This window comes from Hesperophylax consimilis, chromosome 12, assembly GCF_061612785.1.
Source record: "Hesperophylax consimilis isolate HC1 chromosome 12, BYU_Hcon_1.0, whole genome shotgun sequence".
NCBI classification, from domain to species: Eukaryota; Metazoa; Arthropoda; class Insecta; order Trichoptera; family Limnephilidae; genus Hesperophylax; species Hesperophylax consimilis.
The window spans coordinates 32,278,901-32,298,814 of record NC_142847.1 but is presented as its reverse complement, the minus strand read 5'-3'; the positions used below and the strand labels follow the sequence as shown (position 1 = coordinate 32,298,814).

The window sequence follows — 19,914 nt, the reverse complement described above, 5'->3', positions numbered from 1 at the left end:
TATCCCGACTACGCACCGGTGCCGAAGGGATCAATGACGCTAGTTCCTCAGAGCATCTTCCATTGTAATACCGATAGAACAAGGACAGCATACCTACCTGACGCTTGTGCTCTAAAGATTGCAGTCCGTTTGTTAAGATTGGGGAATCTATCAAACGGACCGCCCGTTTTTGCACAGAGTCAAGGGTTTTTTTCAGGTATTTAGGGGCTCCGGACCAGAGATGGCTGCCAAATTCGACAGTAGGGCGCACTTGCGATTTGTACAGGGTCAGCAGTTGTGTACTATTAAAGTATCTGCGGGCCCTGTACAGTACGCCCAGCTTCTGAGAGGCCAGCTTTACTCTGGCTTCGATGGAGCCCCCATACCTGAGCTGGTCACTTATAGTTACACCAAGCATATCAATGGAAGGCCTGTTCGGAAGATTGCTTCCGTTGAAGGAGACTAGGTAATCATTTAGATCCCTTTTAGACGTAATCAGACAGGATTGGGTCTTTGAAACATTAAGGGCGTGAGCACACAGAGAGCGGTCAGAGTTCTGCGTTCTAGTGACCGTTGACCGCTCAAGAGTTCCAACGCACACAAGCGGCGTTCAAATTCTCGCGTTCTAGTTTCGTTTGGGTCTTTGCATATGCAACATGTCACTAGAAAGTTCATCATCCGTGAAAATATATTGCTATTGTGGAGCTTAACAGCTTCTAAAAAGAAAAGGGGTAAATATTGGGTGCACCCAATCAACACAACGCGAGAAGAACAAGGCGAATTTACTAATAATAAAATTTAAATTTACTAGTAGCAATTTCAAACCAAGCTTCGACTTTTTTTTCGCGTTTTTTATAATTTACATCACTTAAATCGTATAACAAACTCCTTTCCCTAACCAATTCAATTAACTTTTCTGTGTTTGTAACCTCAAACATCGCGGCGTTCTGGCGTTCTCTGCCTCGGCGGCAAAAGAACTCTTAGAACGCGGCGTTCCGTTTTGACCGCCGCGGTCTGACTGCCCGCTGTGTGCGTTGTTGTTATAGTATCAGTACATTCTAATGAACGCCGAACGCGGAACTCGGAACTCGGAACTCCTGACCGCTCTCTGTGTGCTCACGCTCTTAATTGGACGAGATTATTTTTACCCCAGGAGGAAATACTCTCGAGATAACCGTCCATTCTCTGCTTCAAAGCCCTCCGAGCCGTTGGAGTTTGTGTGCCCTTTGAGGGCTTGTCAAACAAAAAGCTTTCATGAACTGTACTGTCATCCGCGTAACAATGAATCGGTGCACATGTCAAAAGATCATTGGTGTGCAACAAAAACAAAGTCGGAGACAGAACCGATCCCTGTGGGACGCCAGCATTTATAGAGTGTGAGGATGAGGTGAAACCGTCAGCAACTGCCTAAATCGACCTATCCCTTAAAAAGTCAGCAATCCACGTACACAGGGATGCGGGAAGTCCGTAAGAAGGCAATTTGTTGACAAGTCCTCGGTGCCAGACCCGGTCAAAGGCCTTGGATATGTCTAGTGCGACCGTTTGGGTCTCACCGTGACGTTCCAGGCACCGCCCCCAAACATGCGACACATACACGAGAAGATCACCGCACGAGCGGTTCCGCCGGAATCCGCATTGACGGTCGTTTATAATTTTGTTCTTCTCGAGGTATGTGAGCAGTTTGTCGTTGATCACACGTTCCATTACTTTGGACAGAACTGATGTGATCGCTATGGGGCGGTAGTTGGCCGGGTTGGAGCGGTCACCTTTCTTGGGAATAGGGTGAATGACCGCTTTTTTCCAACCAGAGGGCACAGTGCCACACTTCAGGGACATTTTGAAGAACTTTGTCAAAACTGGAACTATTTCCGCAGTACACCTCTGCAATACCAGGGCAGGTATTCCATCAGGTCCACTAGCTTTGTTAACATCGAGCCCCCGTATAACGTGGAGTACATCCCGATGCCGGATCCTCAGCTTTTTCATATAGAAGCCGCAGTGAGGAAACGACGGCGGAACAGCACCTCCGTCATCGAGGGTCGAGTTTTCCGCAAACATTTTTCCTAATAAGTTAGCCTTTTCGGTGGCGGTGTTTGCTAGTGAGCCGTCAGGTCTGGTAAGAGGTGGCAAACTGGGTTTGCAAAAATTCCGACCTATTGAGCCCGCAAGGGACCAGAATGCTCTGCTGCCATGCGGGCAGGCAGCCAGCTTTTTGCTGATCTGCAGGTCGTGTTCGAATTTTGACTTATTTATGATTCTTTTGCATTCCTTTGCCGATTTGTTGTATGCTAATCTGCTTTCGGGCGTTCGAGATGTGTTGTAGGCTCGGTAAGTCGCGATTTTTCGTCGAAATGCTTCGGAGCATTGTTGACTGAACCACGGCTTTGAGCCCACACCAGTTTCTTTAGTAGTCGATTGTATGAAGCCATCCATCGCCGATTTGATGACTTCACCAATCTCCTGGGCACATCTTGAAGGGTCCGAAGTCCGAAAACAAACAGCTGACCACGGAAAAGCATTGAAATGGGCCCGCATACCGAACCAATCTGCTGACCTATAGTGCCATACTTTTCTCCTCAGCCTCTCATTGGTTGGTCTGAGGCTAACGGGGATTGATGTCGTCACTAGGCAGTGGTCAGATGATCCCAGAGGCGCTGTGACGTCAATCTTATAACCGTGTGGCACAGTAGTTAAAAATAGGTCTAACAGATTGGAACAGTGAGTCTGGACATCAGGAACCCTTGTAGGCTCCTGAACCAGTTGCTCTAATCAGTAGCAAATGGCAAAGGATTCCGCCTGTCGGCCACCCGAGTCCGTTGCGCCTGAGAACTTCAACCATGGTTCGTTACGAACATTGAAGTCCCCCAGAACAATAAACTTGGCCGAAGGGTAGCGGGGCAAGAGATCATCAATAGTATCTCTCAAATGTTTGAAGAGCTCGGGTTCGGTGAGCGGTATAGACATGCGTAGAATCTTGCCGTACTGGCAAGATTGAGGCGCACCCACATTACGTCGAATCTGGAGTTTTCCAGACTCAATAGTCGTACACAGTTGACGTCAGCTCGACTATAGAGGCAGACTCCTCCTTTGAGTCGGAACTTGCTTGCAAGGGTAAAGCCCGGGCAGTCCAGATAGGAGGAGTCTGGCGGCTCGGCTATCTGAGTTTCGGATAGGAAAAGAAGGTTGGGACGTTGGGACAAAAGATGGTGATGAACAGAATTGAAATTAGTGTGCAGACCGCGAATTTCGGCAAAATTTACCAACAGTTTCGGCCCGCACCGAGGACGCCTGCTACTCGCCGCTGTAATGATGTTAAGTTTGTTTTTATGTATATTCATGATTTAAATTTTTTTTTAAAGGTATGAAATGAAAGGAAGGTCTGGAATGGAAAGGTATGAGGGGTGGGTAGGAATATGGGGTTCAGGCTGTCCAGGAGTGATGAGCGTTTGGTTCCAGCCCACTCACTGCGGTGCTAGGCTATAGGCTGGGAGAGTCCGGCTGGAGAGGGCATCCAATGCGCCCCAAACGCTGCTGCTGGGTCCCCCCCGGTCACGAACCGGCACAACAGCAGTGGCGGGGTTTTTTCACTCGCTGATGGGGCAGCCCACCCTTAGTCGTGAGCCTGAGGGTCGGGCCCCTGTACTATCGAGCGGCCCGGACAGCGGTAACCGGTTGTAAAGGGTCTCCCTCAACCAGCATCTCCCAACCGGCCCGCCACGCAGAAGGTGGGCCGACGCACCCGCCACCAAGGCCTGGGCAAACCTTAACCCATGAACCCGGGCACCCCTGCTAAGTCACCAAACGTAGCGAACCACTTGGGGTGACCTGTGGCAGAGGTGTTGGTCATCCAATAAATGGTTTCCAGGGCGGCGGTACCCATTCCCGCCTACCAAATTAGAAATTGTGATGTTTATGTTTCCCCATATTTCTATGAGATAATTTAGATGGGATTGAATTAAACTAAAGTATAATCCCCTCTTTACTTGTACTGGTAGGAGATGGGCTATTCTACCAAATACACCAATTAGTGGGATATTTTTTTCTTTTACTTTTGTATGTGGTGTTTAAAAGATAAGTGTTTATCTATATGAAGTCCCAAGTATTTTTCACTATCTGAAATTTGTAGGTTTTTTCCTTCTATTTGCAAAGGTTTATGAGACGGTGTTTTTCTTTTTTGTGAACTTAAGATCATGTAATTTGTTTTTTTTGTGTTAATAGTTAATATATTTTTAACTAGCCAGTTATTTAATTTATTAAGTTCCAGTTGGCTTTTTCAAGTAAGTTTTCTAAGTTTTTACCAAAGTAAAATATAGCAGTATCATCTGCGTATAAAAAAATTTCCCCATTTAAGTTTAACTGACAGATATCGTTAATATATATTTCGAGAATAGTGTTCTAATCAATTCATGTACATTATCTGTTTCGAGTATAGTGTACTAATCAATTCATGCACATTATCTGTTTCGAGTATAGTATACTAATCGATGCATGTACAATATCTGTTTTGAATATAGTATAATAATCAATTCATGTACATTATCTGTTTCGAGTATAGTGTACTAATCAATGCTTGGACAATATCTGTTTTGAAAATAGTATAATAATCAATTCATGTACATTATCTGTTTCGAGTATAGTGTCCTAATCAATGCATGTACATTATTTTGGAAATATAATTTTGCTCTCCGCTGTGGCTGCTGATAACAGGATGCCCCGAAGAAAAGTTCCCTGACCTGAATTTGATTTTGGCAAATGAGAGCCATGCAGTTATCAGTAGTTGTTACCTACTTGTAATATAAGTAATATTTTTAACTGATTTTCGAAATCGGAACTTATTTGTCAAGATTTCAAACTATGCTTTTTTCACAGATGCGCGTTAGTTAAACTAAAACAACTAACCTTTAAAATAGGATAGAAGTGCGGTTGATGCAGTTTTATGAATTCAGAATCCCGTCTTTATCAAATCAACCTGACCACTATACGAAGATAAGTAATCTTTCAACTTTCAAACCTTGAGCAATATTTTTAAAAGAAGAGGCATTCTTTGATGCTCAATTTAGGTTTAAAATATTGGCATCTTAAAACAAAAACATATTGCTAGATTAAAGTAAGAATAGTTTAACAATACCGTGTCATCGACCCCTTGCCAACATTCTTTTTTAATTATTGATGATAATATTAGCGATTCTTAAAGGAAAATTTGAAACAGAAAATCAGAAAAAGATCCGGTCACATCCAGGACTCTTTCATGATTTCAACTGCTCGGCTTTGGAACGAATTGTCGGCTTCCGTATTTTGTCCCTCCTTCCTCTCCTTCAAAAAACCATCCACACGGTTTCAAATGTATTAATTTTATCCCCAGTGATGACAGAGGCCCTGAGGGAAAGTTATTTTGTTGGGAGAATATAAAACAAAAGTCCCAATTGATCCCAACCATCTGGAACCAGAGACTATAGCATCCACAATTGGGGAATGTTGTGAGGCTGGAGGTAGTGGAGAGGGAAAGAAGATGGTATGATAAAAGTAAGGGAGTATCTGGCTATTCAGATCTGGTCACCGAACACGGCAAAAGCCATTTCAAGCAACGTTTCAATTCTGAATGGTGGTCTTACACCATGGCGATGCGTAGAGTATCTTTCACTCTCGAACTCGTAAACTATATATTATTTTTAATGAATAAATTGTGAAAAATAAACAATAATTTATCAAATAATATTTTGTTGCATTTGATTGCTTAAAAACGAGCAGTATCATTAGTTCGGCTTCACTATTGACTCTTACAAAAAAATACGTGTTTATAAAAATTAAATCCATTTATTCTTGACTAATCAAATTAACGTCGCTTCCTCATGCGGCGATAATTTTAGAAGTGATGAAAAGAAAGTTGTCGCTCTGTCGCCAAAAGTTTAAAAGAACTAAACTTTTAGTCGAAAAATAAATTAATTTGCAGTCAGTCATTTATTACTTCCTTTATAAATCTAACCGAGATTAGTTTATACAAAGTACTGACTTGGGGATTTTAGTTAGGAATTATAAAAAAATTGGAATTATTATCTTCATAACACTAATTTCAAAATATGTATATTTTTATTGTACAACAGAACATTAATTCCAGTTACAGTACAATTTTACATCATATCAGCATTTAGCTAAGTGACTCTTCAATAATTGTTGTAGGTCATTTAGAGAACAGTAACTTACATCCAAATTCTTTGCTAGTTCGTTCAACAGCACCACTCCCCTCGTCATGCTATGCTTTGCCAGGACGTCGGTTTTGCCTTTTGGTACTCTGAATATGTTATGGTATCGACTTTGGCTGTAGATGTCTGATACATATAAATTATAGCCTCCCAAGAGGAATGGGCCATCGATAAAATTGTTCCAAATTTTGAAAGACATAATAGACTTGCTTTCCGCCTAGTTTCCAGACTCACAGAATTAGTTTCCTCAAGTAAGTCGATATGGTGCATGAACTTAGGATAGGTTTCATGCGTCCGCATATAGACATATCTGAGGAATTTCTTCTGGATTTGCCCTATCATATCAATGTACTTCTGGTGGAACGGTGCCCAAACATCGCTCGCAAACTCCAGCTTGCTTCTCAGTATGCCATCGAACAATGCTAACATAGCATCTTGGTTATTGAACTGCTTGCATGTCCTAATGACGAACCCAAGAAGTTTGTAGCAAGACTGAGTGAGCTGCGATATATGGTCAGAGAATTTCAGTTCGGTATCAAAGACGACACCGAGATCCTTTACGGAATTTACATGTGGTAGTGTTTCGCCCTTTATCTTTTAATCGTAAAGTATAGTATTTAGAGAACGAGTGTAAGACATAGTGACACATTTTTTTTTGTATTGAAATCTAATTTGTTTATCAACGACCATTCAGATAGTCCATCTAGATCAGCTTGCATTTTAAGACAATAATGTTGGGAGCTTATTTCCATCATAATTTTAACGTCATCTGCAAACAGTAGACATTTACTATTCTTAACATAATTTTGGATGTCATTTATTAGTATTAGAAACAACAGCGGTCCGAGGTTAGATCCTTGAAGAATTCCAGATTTCGCTGAGAATTTTTTCGAATTATGTCGATTTACCGAAACAAATTGGTTTATGGATTTTAAATATGATGAGAGAAAGTTTAGTGTTGGTAGGTCGAAGCCCAGTTTAAACATTTTCCTCGGTAGGATATCATGGTTAACACGGTCAAATGCTTTGGCAATGTCGGTGTAAACTACATCTATTCAGTATGATCCTTGATAAACCGGTAACTACCAATCTTGAGAAAGTAAGCAGATTCTTACTAGGAAGCTTTTATTCCAAGAAATCGTGCACTCACAAAGTCAGTATTATACTTACAGAATAAATTAATTGTCTCCGTATCAACTATGGAAAATTATTTGAATATCCCCGAATGTAACCGATTTCCGTCATTTTCCATCTGTGTTTTAATTATTTAGGGACTAAATTGTTTCGATTCCGTCAACAATGTGAAATAACAACATTCAATTTCCATACAAAACCACAATGAAATGTTGACTTATTAAATGAGTTTCGTGACGTCATCATCAGCAGATTGAATCGTACCAACCAACCGGTGCATTTTAATGTGATGGTGTTTTAATGGTTTTCAAATGACAACAACTTTTAAATTATTATTTTTTTTTTTTTTAAAGAAAGACAAACATTCCCAGGTTACGAATAACCCAACAATGTTTGAAAATCTCCTACTACCACCACAGAAAGCCGAAAATGTTGCTTGTGTTGTGATGGAGGACTTAGCCAGCCGAGGAATCGAACACGCGACGCTCGGATGAGACCCAAGCGCTATGCCCACTCAACCACTGACCGGTCATTAATGTTTAATTAAACATGTAATCACAATCAGCGTTTGTTGATCTGTATGAAAATACATAAGTTTTTAAGCCATAATATTTTTCATTGAAGTTCCTTATGATAAGTACAAGAAGTATCTACCTACGTCCTCATAATAATAATTTATTTTCTAAAAAAAATTTTTGTACTATTTTAATAGGAAATATTATAATATCGATATGTATACAGTTTGCTAATACTTAGAACCGAACTGGAAAAAATGTCTTTATTTTTTGGTTTTAAAATATGGTTGTAGATTATGACTATGGTTTAAAAAGAAATTGTCTGAATACAATAGGCTGTAATCCGGTAGGGGATCATTGCAACCCATTGCAAAAAAGATAAAGTGAATGAGGACTATCACAAAATATCTGGCTATGACAATCTATTTATGAAACAAAGCTAAAGCTTCGATTAAAACACAGTTTAAGTTTAATCAATTCTGAATTATGGTGTATCGTCAGAGCAAAAACATTTTTTTTTAAATTACCGATAGATTTTCAGTAGTGATTCAATGCATTTAATTTGTTGCCCTTTTGCTAAAACTTGGAAACATAATCTCTAGGTCAAAAGTAATGTGTCAGATCGCTCTGCCAGTAGAGCTTTTCTGTTTTGTTAATTGATTTAGAACTGTATGTTCCACTAGAAACAACGTAACTGACTACTCTATCCAAAATAAGCCCAACAACTATGTGTGTAACTAACACAGTCTTTCTCAAAGTGGCCGCTGGAGTCTTTCAGGAGGGCAGTAGAAGGCTCAAAGAAAAATAGGGGTGTTAAGGATATCAGGAGGGGCGACGGCAGACAAATTATATCTATCGAAATAGGATGGAATCTGGCTGAATTAAATATTAATACTTGGTTTTACTTCCTAATAACAAAGTATTTTTATAACACAATAGGGTATTCGCCACTTAGTTAGTTTGTTTTTAATTCAGTAAAACACTAAAAATCGAATTATATCTTTTTCTATCACTGTCATTCGTTCCTTAAATTTGTTTATAAAACTGTATCGGATTATCCACCTTTAGTTTGTGCTTATTAATCTTCTTCTATATATGATTAAGTATGAGTTTTATTTCGTCTCATTGAAATTTTTTTAATCTTCGAAATAGGATATGGGTCACACCCTATCTATCCTATCAATATAATAACGCATTTAAAAAAATTATTTGCAAAACTGTTTTTAAGATACGCAACAAATGGAAATGTAAAAAGGTAAGATAAAAAAATTTGAGGGGCGCTAGATTTTTTTAAAATCTCAATGTGAGTGGTGTTCAAAATAAGTTTGAGAATCTGTGATCTAACAGGATAATAATGAGGGCTTTGAGTTCGTGTTGCCAGTAACTACAAACTAGTCATAAAGCTAGCCCAATAAAACTTTTCGCTAACATCACGTACAGTAATTAAATACAGAATGTTTACATAGGTACCCGATTCGGACATCAAAGCCACTATTTATAGGAAGCACATTGTGGTTTGACATTATAAATTATCATGTACGTGGGTTAGTGAAAACTACTGAACATTTACCGAAAAGGCACTTTTTCAGTAAATGTTTCCAGTTTCAAAGTCACACAAGGCGACCTCCATCGTCAATGAGAGCCTTAGCTCTAGATCGAGAGGTCAAGGGTTTAAAACCCGGGGTACGCAAGAAAATTAAGTATTTAGTTTTTTATAATTTTGTTTTTTTATTTATATTTTGTACAGTTGTAGCACGTTTCAGTGCTAGATACTCTTAGTATTGCCCTGGTAAATGGCCACCGTTCCGAGAAAAAAATATTGTTTTTAATGACTTTAATCTGACCGCCTCAGTGGTTGAATAGTTACAATACTTGGGGTACGAATCCAGAGGTTGCGATTGAAATCCCTGCGAACTCAAGTAAATTTTATTTGATTATTTTGTGTTATTACACAATTGTATAATTTGTTGTTTCTTTAAATTTTTTTTACGTTAGAATTTTTAACCTTACTAGGACAAGCCTGTGTTGAGGTTAATAATTTTACAAAATAACACAAAGATTATACACGGTGTCTGGAAACTCGTAGTACAAGCGGGAATATCTACACCACATGGGGAACCCAAATAAACATAAAGTTTTTTGATTTGAGCATTTTCACAAAAAAAAAAAAAACCAAAAAAAATATTTTTCGGCTATTTTAGGGTTAAAATTTTTTTCTGGTGTTTAGGGTTGAACAACAGATGTTTTAACCCTGCAGAGCAGAAATATTTTATGATTACACCGGATTAAATGAAGGGTGATTTCAAAATAATGCTTCAAATCCGAGTTTCTTCATTTGTTTTACTTTCAAATAGTTTTAATTAGTTGGGTACTTTGATCTTCAGTAATAATTTATAAGAATTTGATTAAAAAAAAATCAACTTCTTACTCGATTTACTCGATAACGAAAGCTCAAATCAAAAAAAATATACTACAAAATCGACTCCAAATGTGATGTAGATTCACCAGTTTCCCGCTTGTACTACGAGTTTCCGGACACCTTGTATATCAAGACAAAAATATTGTTTCATTAAAGTTTCTACAAATCGTATACCTTCATGGTACCTATTAATCTAATTCAAGCCAATTCATTACAGTATAATGTAGTAAACATGTAGGGTGACCATGATAAACATTGATTTGATTGCAAGAAAAATATAATTAACTATTATTTTAAAAAGGAGAGAAGAAAAAAAACTATTTTTAAATAATCAACAGAATATTTATTACGGATGGGAACAGTTATTGACTCTTGTGCAGTATCTAATCACATAAAATTATACATATTTTTAAACATACCGACCTTCTTTGTTCCCATTTCCTTCTCCCCACTCTAATTAACTAGACATAACATTACCCATTTGGGGATTTCACAAATACATAGTTCCACTAGACCCGGGCAATTGGAACTCCTGTGCGGAATTCACAAAAAAACGGGGAATATTTTGGGGACATTAGAACACATTTTTAAAAGGCAAAAAATCAAAACCTAGTATCGATTAGAGACAAAAGAAAAAAAAACACTTAGAAATTAAATATTTTAGTCAATTATTAATAATTTAGTTAATTATTTTTTTACGTGAAACCACACAACTGTTCGAACTGCTCACATTCGTCTGGAGCCAGTGACTCTATGTATATACCCCAATTGGGTATGCTGTGAGGCTAAAAGTAGAGGGAAGGGGAAGGAGATGGGTAAGAAGAATTAGGGAAGTACCTGGCTATTCAGATCTGGTCACTAAATCCGGCTAAAGCCATTTCAAGAAACGTTTCATTTCTGAATGGTAATCTTACACAACGGCCATACTGAGAGCATCTTCCACTCTGGAACCTGCCGCAAATAAACTATATATTATTTTTAAATAAGTAACTTGTGAAATAACACAAATTAATAAAATTAAGTTTATTTGTGCCGGGATTTGAATCTGCGATATCCCGCTCGCTATTCAAGAGCCTTACACCTCGACTATGTAGGCCATCAAATAATAATCAAACGTTCTAATTTTGGTTGTCTGTGATGATGTGCGTTAGTTATTCCTGTGTGGATTACGAATGCGTTCATTTTTTTAATATTCAATGATTTGAAATTTTCTTCTAATTTAGATAAATAATACAGACAAGAAATAAAGTGGGTACAAAAATTATTTTCTTTTATCCATTGATAATTCTAAATTTGTAAATTTGTATTTGTTTTTGATTTTGAAAGACAACGAATGATCCTGTGGCGAATATTTTATAAATACTTCCAGCTTCGCAAATGATTTCACACGTGATTTTTTACGGGTCTGTACAAGTATATTACAATATTATGTAGTTAAATGAACGGCGTCATTTATTTTAAATATCAACTAAAACACAAACCCTATTTATTCAAAATAATTACAAACGTTAAGACGAGGTATTTCCTCTCAATAAAAGTTAAAACTTTCCACGCGTTAAATTGGTAACACAAAGTTGTCACATAAATACAGATAAGGTATCAACTTCCGGGAGCAGCCTTGAAATACAGCTTCCCCCCTCATCAATCAACTGATGACAGATTCAATTTAATCCTCGCACGAGCCTGTTGGGAGAGAGGTTAGGGAGGGTCGTGGGTTGGTTCATCTACCTGACTGTCCTATAAACGTCCATATGTCACGTTACACATTCTGTCCATTATTTTATCCTTTCAGAACAAACATCTACCTACATGCTAAATACTTCTCTGAAATTAAATCTGAACATTGGAGTATTTTTAATGAATGGTTTGGTTCATTGGCTATGTCCTCGCATTGTCCGTGCAACGCACTAAGCCACTCACAAATAAATAATTAAACTGCGCAAAAGAGGAAATAAAGTACATGACTTCAATTGTTACTTTAACAGTGTAATCGAGACTTAAAAGGATTAGCCCTTTTGACCGTATCACAAATTTTTGATAATGATATAATAAAAAGTAGAATTTTTTAAGAAGCCAAGACCAACGTTCAATCCAAAGAGAACGGCTTCCGGCGGGTATCCCGAAAAAACCAACATTAGTGTCTTCAAAAGCAGCTGAACACGTTTGCGGCAAAGGGTCAAAGGAATGCGTGAGGTGATTTGTGGCCCACAGTATGTTCATTTTGCCTTTCTACAAATGCGCAAGCAATTGCTTGGTGCAGTGATTTATTATTTTAGTGACAGTTTTTGTTTTTTTTTTACAATATTTTATTCTATTAATTTGTGTTTTTGACAGCTTAATTATTTATTTGATAGTTGAAAGCGACTCGAGTGCGTTGAAAGGCCCGTGAACCTTTGTTTTTTCACATTCAACCTTACCAAAACTCATCATAAGTATTTTTTACGATGATTTTTGAAAACGTTATGGAATATGCCAGTTTCAAAATAAAAAAAATTAAATATTGTTTTACTGAAAAAACTTTCCTTTACTCACGTTAAAATTTTATCTAAATGTTTAATCTCACGATCAAATTTTAAATTATGAAAACATTAATGGTCACAACTCAGACCTTATAAATATTCTCACGTTCGCAAGATTCTACGTTTTATTAAGAATGTGAAATAAACCACAGGAAAAATGTTTGCCTCCTGATTAAACTTATGTAACATCTGCAAAAAAATGTATCTTACTCCATATTATCTGATGGTGGACATTTCAAATTTTTCAAAAGTTTTATCTACAATATTTTTAATAAACCATAATATAAATCCGAATTCGTAGAAATACTGGAGGCTACTGGGAAGGATTCTAAATCAAAATGACAAATGACATCAATAGTTTGGAATATCGACGGTAAAATAGAGCAGATTCTTCAACAGTTGCTACACCTGTGCAAATCTCAAAATGAATGACTGAAAATCCGTTATTAACAGACCGATTAGCTGAATGAATAGATACAATGTAGGCATGCTGAGTCTGTGTCACAGGTATTTCAATGGAGTCTTTTTTATGTAAAACTGCACAAAAGTCTCCCAACCGTCTGGAGGCTGAAGGCAAAAGCGGTGGTACCTGGATATAAAGAGAAGGTCACCATTCAAACACGGCCAAAGCCATCTCAAGCAACGATTTTCCCTGGAAAAAATCAATGTTTTTAGTTAAAAATTACATTAAAACATTGGTCACCTGTATTAATCAAACTATAATAACTATTAACGAAAAGGCAACAGTTTTTCTTAATTATATTATTAATGGTTTATTCACATAAATCCCCTTTAGTCTTTGATAAGATTTGAGGAGTAGTACATATTGTATACAATTATAAATATAAATGAAAAAATTATCCCGTCTCTTTGAAAATGTAAGTAATGATTTATACTCACAGAAAGAAAGCCTTAAAATAATTTATGAAAATTTAAATCCGTATAAAATTAACAAATTATGTAAATGTATGTAACAAGAGCCTTCGGTGTAATGATGTTGACAGAAATATGTAAAATGACGATTGACTAATGATAAGAAAATAGGAGCCGCCCAGTCATTATTTAAATAGAAAACATCTACAAAATGTTTTGCTCTCGGTACTGGGTGAGTCATGCTACTTTGTGAGCATGATACAATGATAGTTATTTTGAATCGTTAATTAAAATTCTTTTCTTCTTCTCTCCCACTTTCCTTTTCTCCTCCTCTCCTCCTCTCCTTCTCTCGTTCTCTCCTTCTCTCCCTCTCTTCTTATCTCCTCTCTCCTCCTCTCCTGCTCTCCTAAAGGTTTTTCCCCCGTATTTGAATAACACGCAATATGTAATTTTATAGTAAGTTTTATGGAAATTAACAGCTTTGCATTTATTTATTTATACCGGGTTATTTTATTTTTGTGGCTGCTTATATCCTATAAGGTCAACTCTCAGCCGACATTTGGACTTTTTTGTGGATTGTGGAAGTTATTAGTTTTTGCACGGACACGTGTTACGATATATTAGGATTATACTAAAAGTTTATCAGGAAATGGCCTGTGTGAGTTCTTAATTTTAAATTTTTTCTATAATAGCTGTATTCCGTAGGTATTATCACAAATCAAAAAAACCAGCAGATAGGAAATTGGTTGTAACTTTCAAATTTTAGTAATTCTCAAATTTCAGAAGATGAACAATTTTTTTTAAATTTTCAAGCATTTGAAAGAAACGTACTCGTAACTTGTGAAATACATCAACCCTGCAGAAGTGAGAAATAGGTGAAGAGAGTTGAAAGTTAATTTAATAAAATTAATAAGAACGACCCCGGGTTAAAAAATTACATTACATCGACTTTAAATCGAGTGCGTAACTCGTATTTTAATGTACCATCGCGAATGGAAGCAATGCTTTTTTTTAATAAAATGGGCTCCGCTTATGTACTACTTTTATATCGTAAACATCTTTTCAAGAGAGTAAAGAACCTTTACCATTGATTAATCACTCATTCATATAATAAAATTTTAAAAAAATGTAGCCCTCCCTACTCCTCATTTTATATGTAGTAATTTTCTTTTTTTTAAACCTGAAAAAAGGGTTCTTAAAGTCCGAACCTCTCCTCCTCTCCTCCTCTCGTTCTCTCTTTCTCTCCTTCTCTCCTTCTCTCCTTCTCTCCTTCTCTCCTTCTCTCCTTCTCTCCTTCTCTCCTTCTCTCCTTCTCTCCTTCTCTCCTTCTCTCCTTCTCTCCTTCTCTCCTTCTCTCCTTCTCTCCTTCTCTCCTTCTCTCCTTCTCTCCTTCTCTCCTTCTCTCCTTCTCTCCTTCTCTCCTTCTCTCCTTCTCTCCTTCTCTCCTTCTCTCCTTCTCTCCTTCTCTCCTTCTCTCCTTCTCTCCATCTCTCCTTCTCTCCTTCTCTCCTTCTCTTCTTATCTCCTCTCTCCTTCTCTTCTTATCTCCTCTCTCCTTCTCTTCTTATCTCCTCTCTCCTTCTCTCTTTATCTCCTTAGTTTAAATTTTTTCGAATCCTTATTCAAATCATCATCATTATTCAAAAATTAAATTTCTGGAAATCATCGTGGATCGATGCATACGACCGTAATAACTTTTCCGACCTCCTTCGACCCCAAACAAAGTGATTTGAAGAAATATATTAATACTACTCGATCATGTGAAGCCTACTAAGAATTTGCATAAACTTATTCAATGGAACGGTATACGAATTCAAAATTGAGAATTCTGTTATTTATTGGCTGCCATCCATCGACCAAGTTATTATAATACTTCGAAGTTGCCAGCGTTTCTACCAAGCAATTGATATATCATACATATACAGGGTATTTGAGGATGTACTTGACTTACTTTAAAAAGGTAATGAAATATTTGTTCTCTGGTGACAAAAAGCATAGAAAATCAGTAGTATTTGGACAGCTGGAGAAGATGCGAGGGGTTGAAAGGTTATTCGGCTACGTGACTAGTGACGACATCTGGAAGTTTTTTTAAAATTGTGTTGTAAAATTTTGAAAATGTCAAATGTCATGGGAGGCCAAAATTTTATTTACATATTTTTTTTACTCCAAATAATGTAAAGAACCACTGGTTAAAGTAAGTCAAGTGCGTCCCTTAACACCCTGTATTAAAATTCACCCTGCGTATGTTTGTGTTCGCATACCTCGAAAAGTAGTCAACTTAAATCGCTGAAAATTTCAAAGTTTGTTTTTATTAGTGGCAGAAGTGTTTAGAGAGTGGTTTAATTGGTAGAAAAAGTCGGAGTCGCCCGAGGAATACTTAACGCAATATCTCAGTGGTGAATACAGTAGTGAATGGTGGAAGAAGTCAGAGACGTTTGAGAAAGACATTAGCAATAGGGAAGTTTTGCGGGGGCCACTAGATCTGAATGAATTATGTTGCAGAAGTTGTTGTATCCCAGTCCAGAAATAACAAAACAATTTTATTAGTGTTTTTAAAAAATCTTAAATCCCTGAAATAAAATCGATAGCAAGGCTTCACAATTTACGGATTATTATCTAATACACAAAGTAAAATATAAAATGAATCGACTCACCTGAGTTTGTCCATAAGCTCCGAGGAATCCAATTGTAATGGTGTCATTGAAGTTATGTACACCGACACCGGTAAGATACTCGTACAGAAAACTGTAATCGTCTGACTGTGGAGGATTGGTCCTCAGAGCGATAACATCGTCAGTAGCTTCTTCGTCCTCGTGCATTTCTGGGTCGTACGCACCTCCGATCCCGAAGATATCAGTGGTCAAATTCAATCCTTCTTCGAGTCGCCCGAGAAGAAGTGGACATGTTCTGTTTGTGTTTGTGGGGGCCCCCAAAACAGCTGTTATTATGGCGGCCATGATGGAAAAGAAGATGAAAACAGTTGAACGGTAATATTTTCGCGCCTTTTCCCTGAATTGGCGGGATTTTAACTTTCTCTTATTTATTCGCTTGGCTTTGGCCATTTTGTCAAAGCTTACTGATAAGGGTTTTGTCCAATATCACCTTTTGTTGTCATGAACGGTTTGTCATCCACTTCACTGAGGTTAATTCACTTATTCTTTAACGAACATGAATATTTCATGCAAACTTTTCAGTCATTGCCACTTTTTGATTGAATTTAAATGTTCTGCAAACTAAAAATAGTAAAATTTATTAAAACGTGCAGCGGTGAGAACTTGGCTTAACGACAGTTTACAAACTTTTGCCTCTAAAAGAAATTTACTTTGATACAAAATGGTTATGATTAAGAAAATTGCTAAATAACTCGATTTTAGTTTTAAAATAAAACTTTGAGCTTGGCGAACGCGCGTAAAATTATTTAAACTCCGTGGGAGAGCGGCAAACTCCTTGTCTCTGGAATCAGAGGTCGCGGGTTCAAAGCCCGACGTCAACTAGTAAAACGCAATTGAATTTGTATGGGTTATTATTTATTATTAACATATTCCAATTTCACATTTTTTTTGGAATAGAAGATACACACATTATCAGACTAGCCAAGCATCAGAATATAAACAGTGCTTGCTCGAAATTACTTTGAGGCGATATAAGACTCTAATAACGGAGGTTTGCTCGACGCTCACATTTTAATTATTTCTGAAGAACGTATTATTAAAATCTCAAATATTTCTAGAGGGATCTCTAAGGATTTAAATTATTTATATTTAAAATTTATTAAACAGGACCTTCCCATGAAAATATTTTATGGAAAACGGTTTGAAAAGATTACAAAACATTTTTCAACTATAAAATTAGCGGTGAGCACCAGTTTTCATTTTACTAGACGATAAATTAGTAACTTCCCGGGGTATCCCTCTAGAAACATTTGAGTTTTTAGAAATAAATAAAATATACCCCACGGAAAATTGATTTTCTAGGCCTGCTACGGCAAAATCAACCGTAGATCCGTCTATTTCACCGGGCCTCGCGCCGAATATTATTTTATACAACTTCATCACTTAAGTCGTCGTTAAGATTTGATAGGGCAAATTCAATTGCAGGTTTATCTAATATACCAGGGCCGGACTTCGCATATTTTAATACACGGCTGCTTCTTATGGCTTTATTTTAGGGTATGTCTCGTCTGAAAAAAAAACACACAGATCATTTCTGAGCTGCCTCTTCCTTATCTAATTATTTCTACCGGCATTTGCACAAAGGTCTCAACTATCATGAGCCATTGGAACTGTGTCATTTGCAATTTAAGAATGTTGTTAGAATGGATTTGACTGGATTATAATAAAATATGTTGTAAAGTAGGAGTTTTTTTATAAAAAATGTAAATCAGATAAATAAAAAAATATATTTAAAAACAAAATACTCGCCTACAAATTTGGGAGGCGGGTATCGGTACCGTCGCACCGTAAACCATGCATTGGATAAGCGACACCACTGCCATAGTTCGCCCGCAAGTGGTTCGCTTCATTTGTTGACTTAGCAGGGGTGGCCAGGTCCATGGGATTGTCTATTGGCTGCGGATGCGTCTGCCACCTACTGCATGACGAGCCAGATTTGGAGAGACTGGTTGAGACATACACTCCTGGACACACTGACCCCAGACCCACCCATCATATATTTTTTCTTCCTAGATTTTTCTCTCCTTACTTTCCTTTAAAAAACCTCTACACAGCATCTTCGAAGAAGAGATAGGTCCTGATAGAAATTATTTTTTCAGGGCCTCCTCTTAGTGCAGCTAATAAAAATTGGTTTAAGTAAATGCAGAATACTGACTTAATTAAAGTATTTTCTTTTTTTGTGAATATTGCACAACACTTCCAACTGCGCCCAACCTTCTGGAGCCAGTGAGACTATGGCACCCCCCATCGGGTTATGATGTTGTGTTGCTGAAGGTAGAATTTTTATTTTTATTTATATATTATTAATACCCCAAACTAGGCAAATGCCCGTTTTATGGTTAGATAAGATAATATACAAAGAATAATACTTTGTTGTATATATATCGTAATACAAATGATAATAAAAAACAAAAAAATTAAATATATATATGCGATAATAGAGATAAAGTCGAAATGATTTGACTTAAGGGTCAGACAATAACTTCATTAAGGAAGCTTTCCGATTTCGTTCTGCCACTTTCTATCAGCCATACGGTCATTTACTTTTGAAGAGGGTCTGTTTTAACCATACTGCATTTCTGCTTGAACCCATTATACACCTTAGGAGCCAGGAATACAGTATAGAAGGGAAGAAGATATTAAGTAGGAAAGGGGGTAAGGACATGGCTAATCAGAGCTGTCACCAAACACGACTAAAGCCATTTCAAGCTACGTTCTATTCCGTGCCGTAAATATAATTCATATTATTTTGAACCCACAACCTGTGGATTCGTAGATGGCAGCTTTACCCTTCAAATAGGCCGCTTACAATATTTTATGGTGATGTCGTTTTTAAAGAGTAAGCAGCAAACTCAATTCGTGAAAAATAATGACATCACATTGAAGTGATTCAAATTTAATTAAAGATTTCCTAAAGAGACTCTTATTCATTAGTGTACTTTTGTTTAGATAGATAAAGTTAGATAAACTTGTGTAAAACCGCACAAGTGTCCCAACTGCTCCCAACCGTCTGGAGCCAGTGTGAGACTATGGCATCCCCAATTGGGGTACGTCGTGAGGCTGAAGGTAGTGGGGATGGGAATTATATGGGAAGAGGAAAGTGGGGAAGTACCTGGCTATTCAGATCTGGTCACCAAACATGGCCAAATCTATTTCAAACAACGTTTCAATTCTGAATGGTGTTCTTACACCACGGCCATACTGAGAGTACCTTTCACTCTGGAACGTACCGCAAATAAACTATGTATGATTTTTAAATTAGTTATTTGTAAAATAACACAAATTAATAAAATAAAATGCATTTGTACTTTGTGATTTGAACCCGCGACATACCGCTTACTTGTCAAGATTCTTACCCCTCGACCACGAAGACCATCAATAATTTACTTCTCTGAATATATAATAATAAAGTTTTACATATAACAAAACATTACTTTATTAAAAAACATTATTAGCACTTATTTGTTTATAATGCTACCAGATCTGATAGCTAGGTTATTTCCTTCCCTGATAAAAAACTTCTTGTTCGGTTAAAAAGTTTCATTCTAATAAGAATAATAATAATCGGATAATTTATAAAGTGCCGTTTTTTATACTATGATC

General features: G+C 37.1%; 1 protein-coding gene across 1 annotated transcript in view; it reads right to left on the bottom strand.

The window, feature by feature from the left end:
- Positions 1-15,127, bottom strand: part of Gyc32E (Guanylyl cyclase at 32E) — a 345,132-nt gene extending 330,005 nt beyond the window's left edge. Inside the window, exon 1 of the mRNA XM_089637598.1 lies at positions 14,848-15,127. Coding sequence (XP_089493724.1) covers positions 14,848-15,127 — 280 coding nt within the window. The remainder of the gene's footprint in view (positions 1-14,847) is intronic.
- Positions 15,128-19,914: the final 4,787 nt, after the last annotated feature.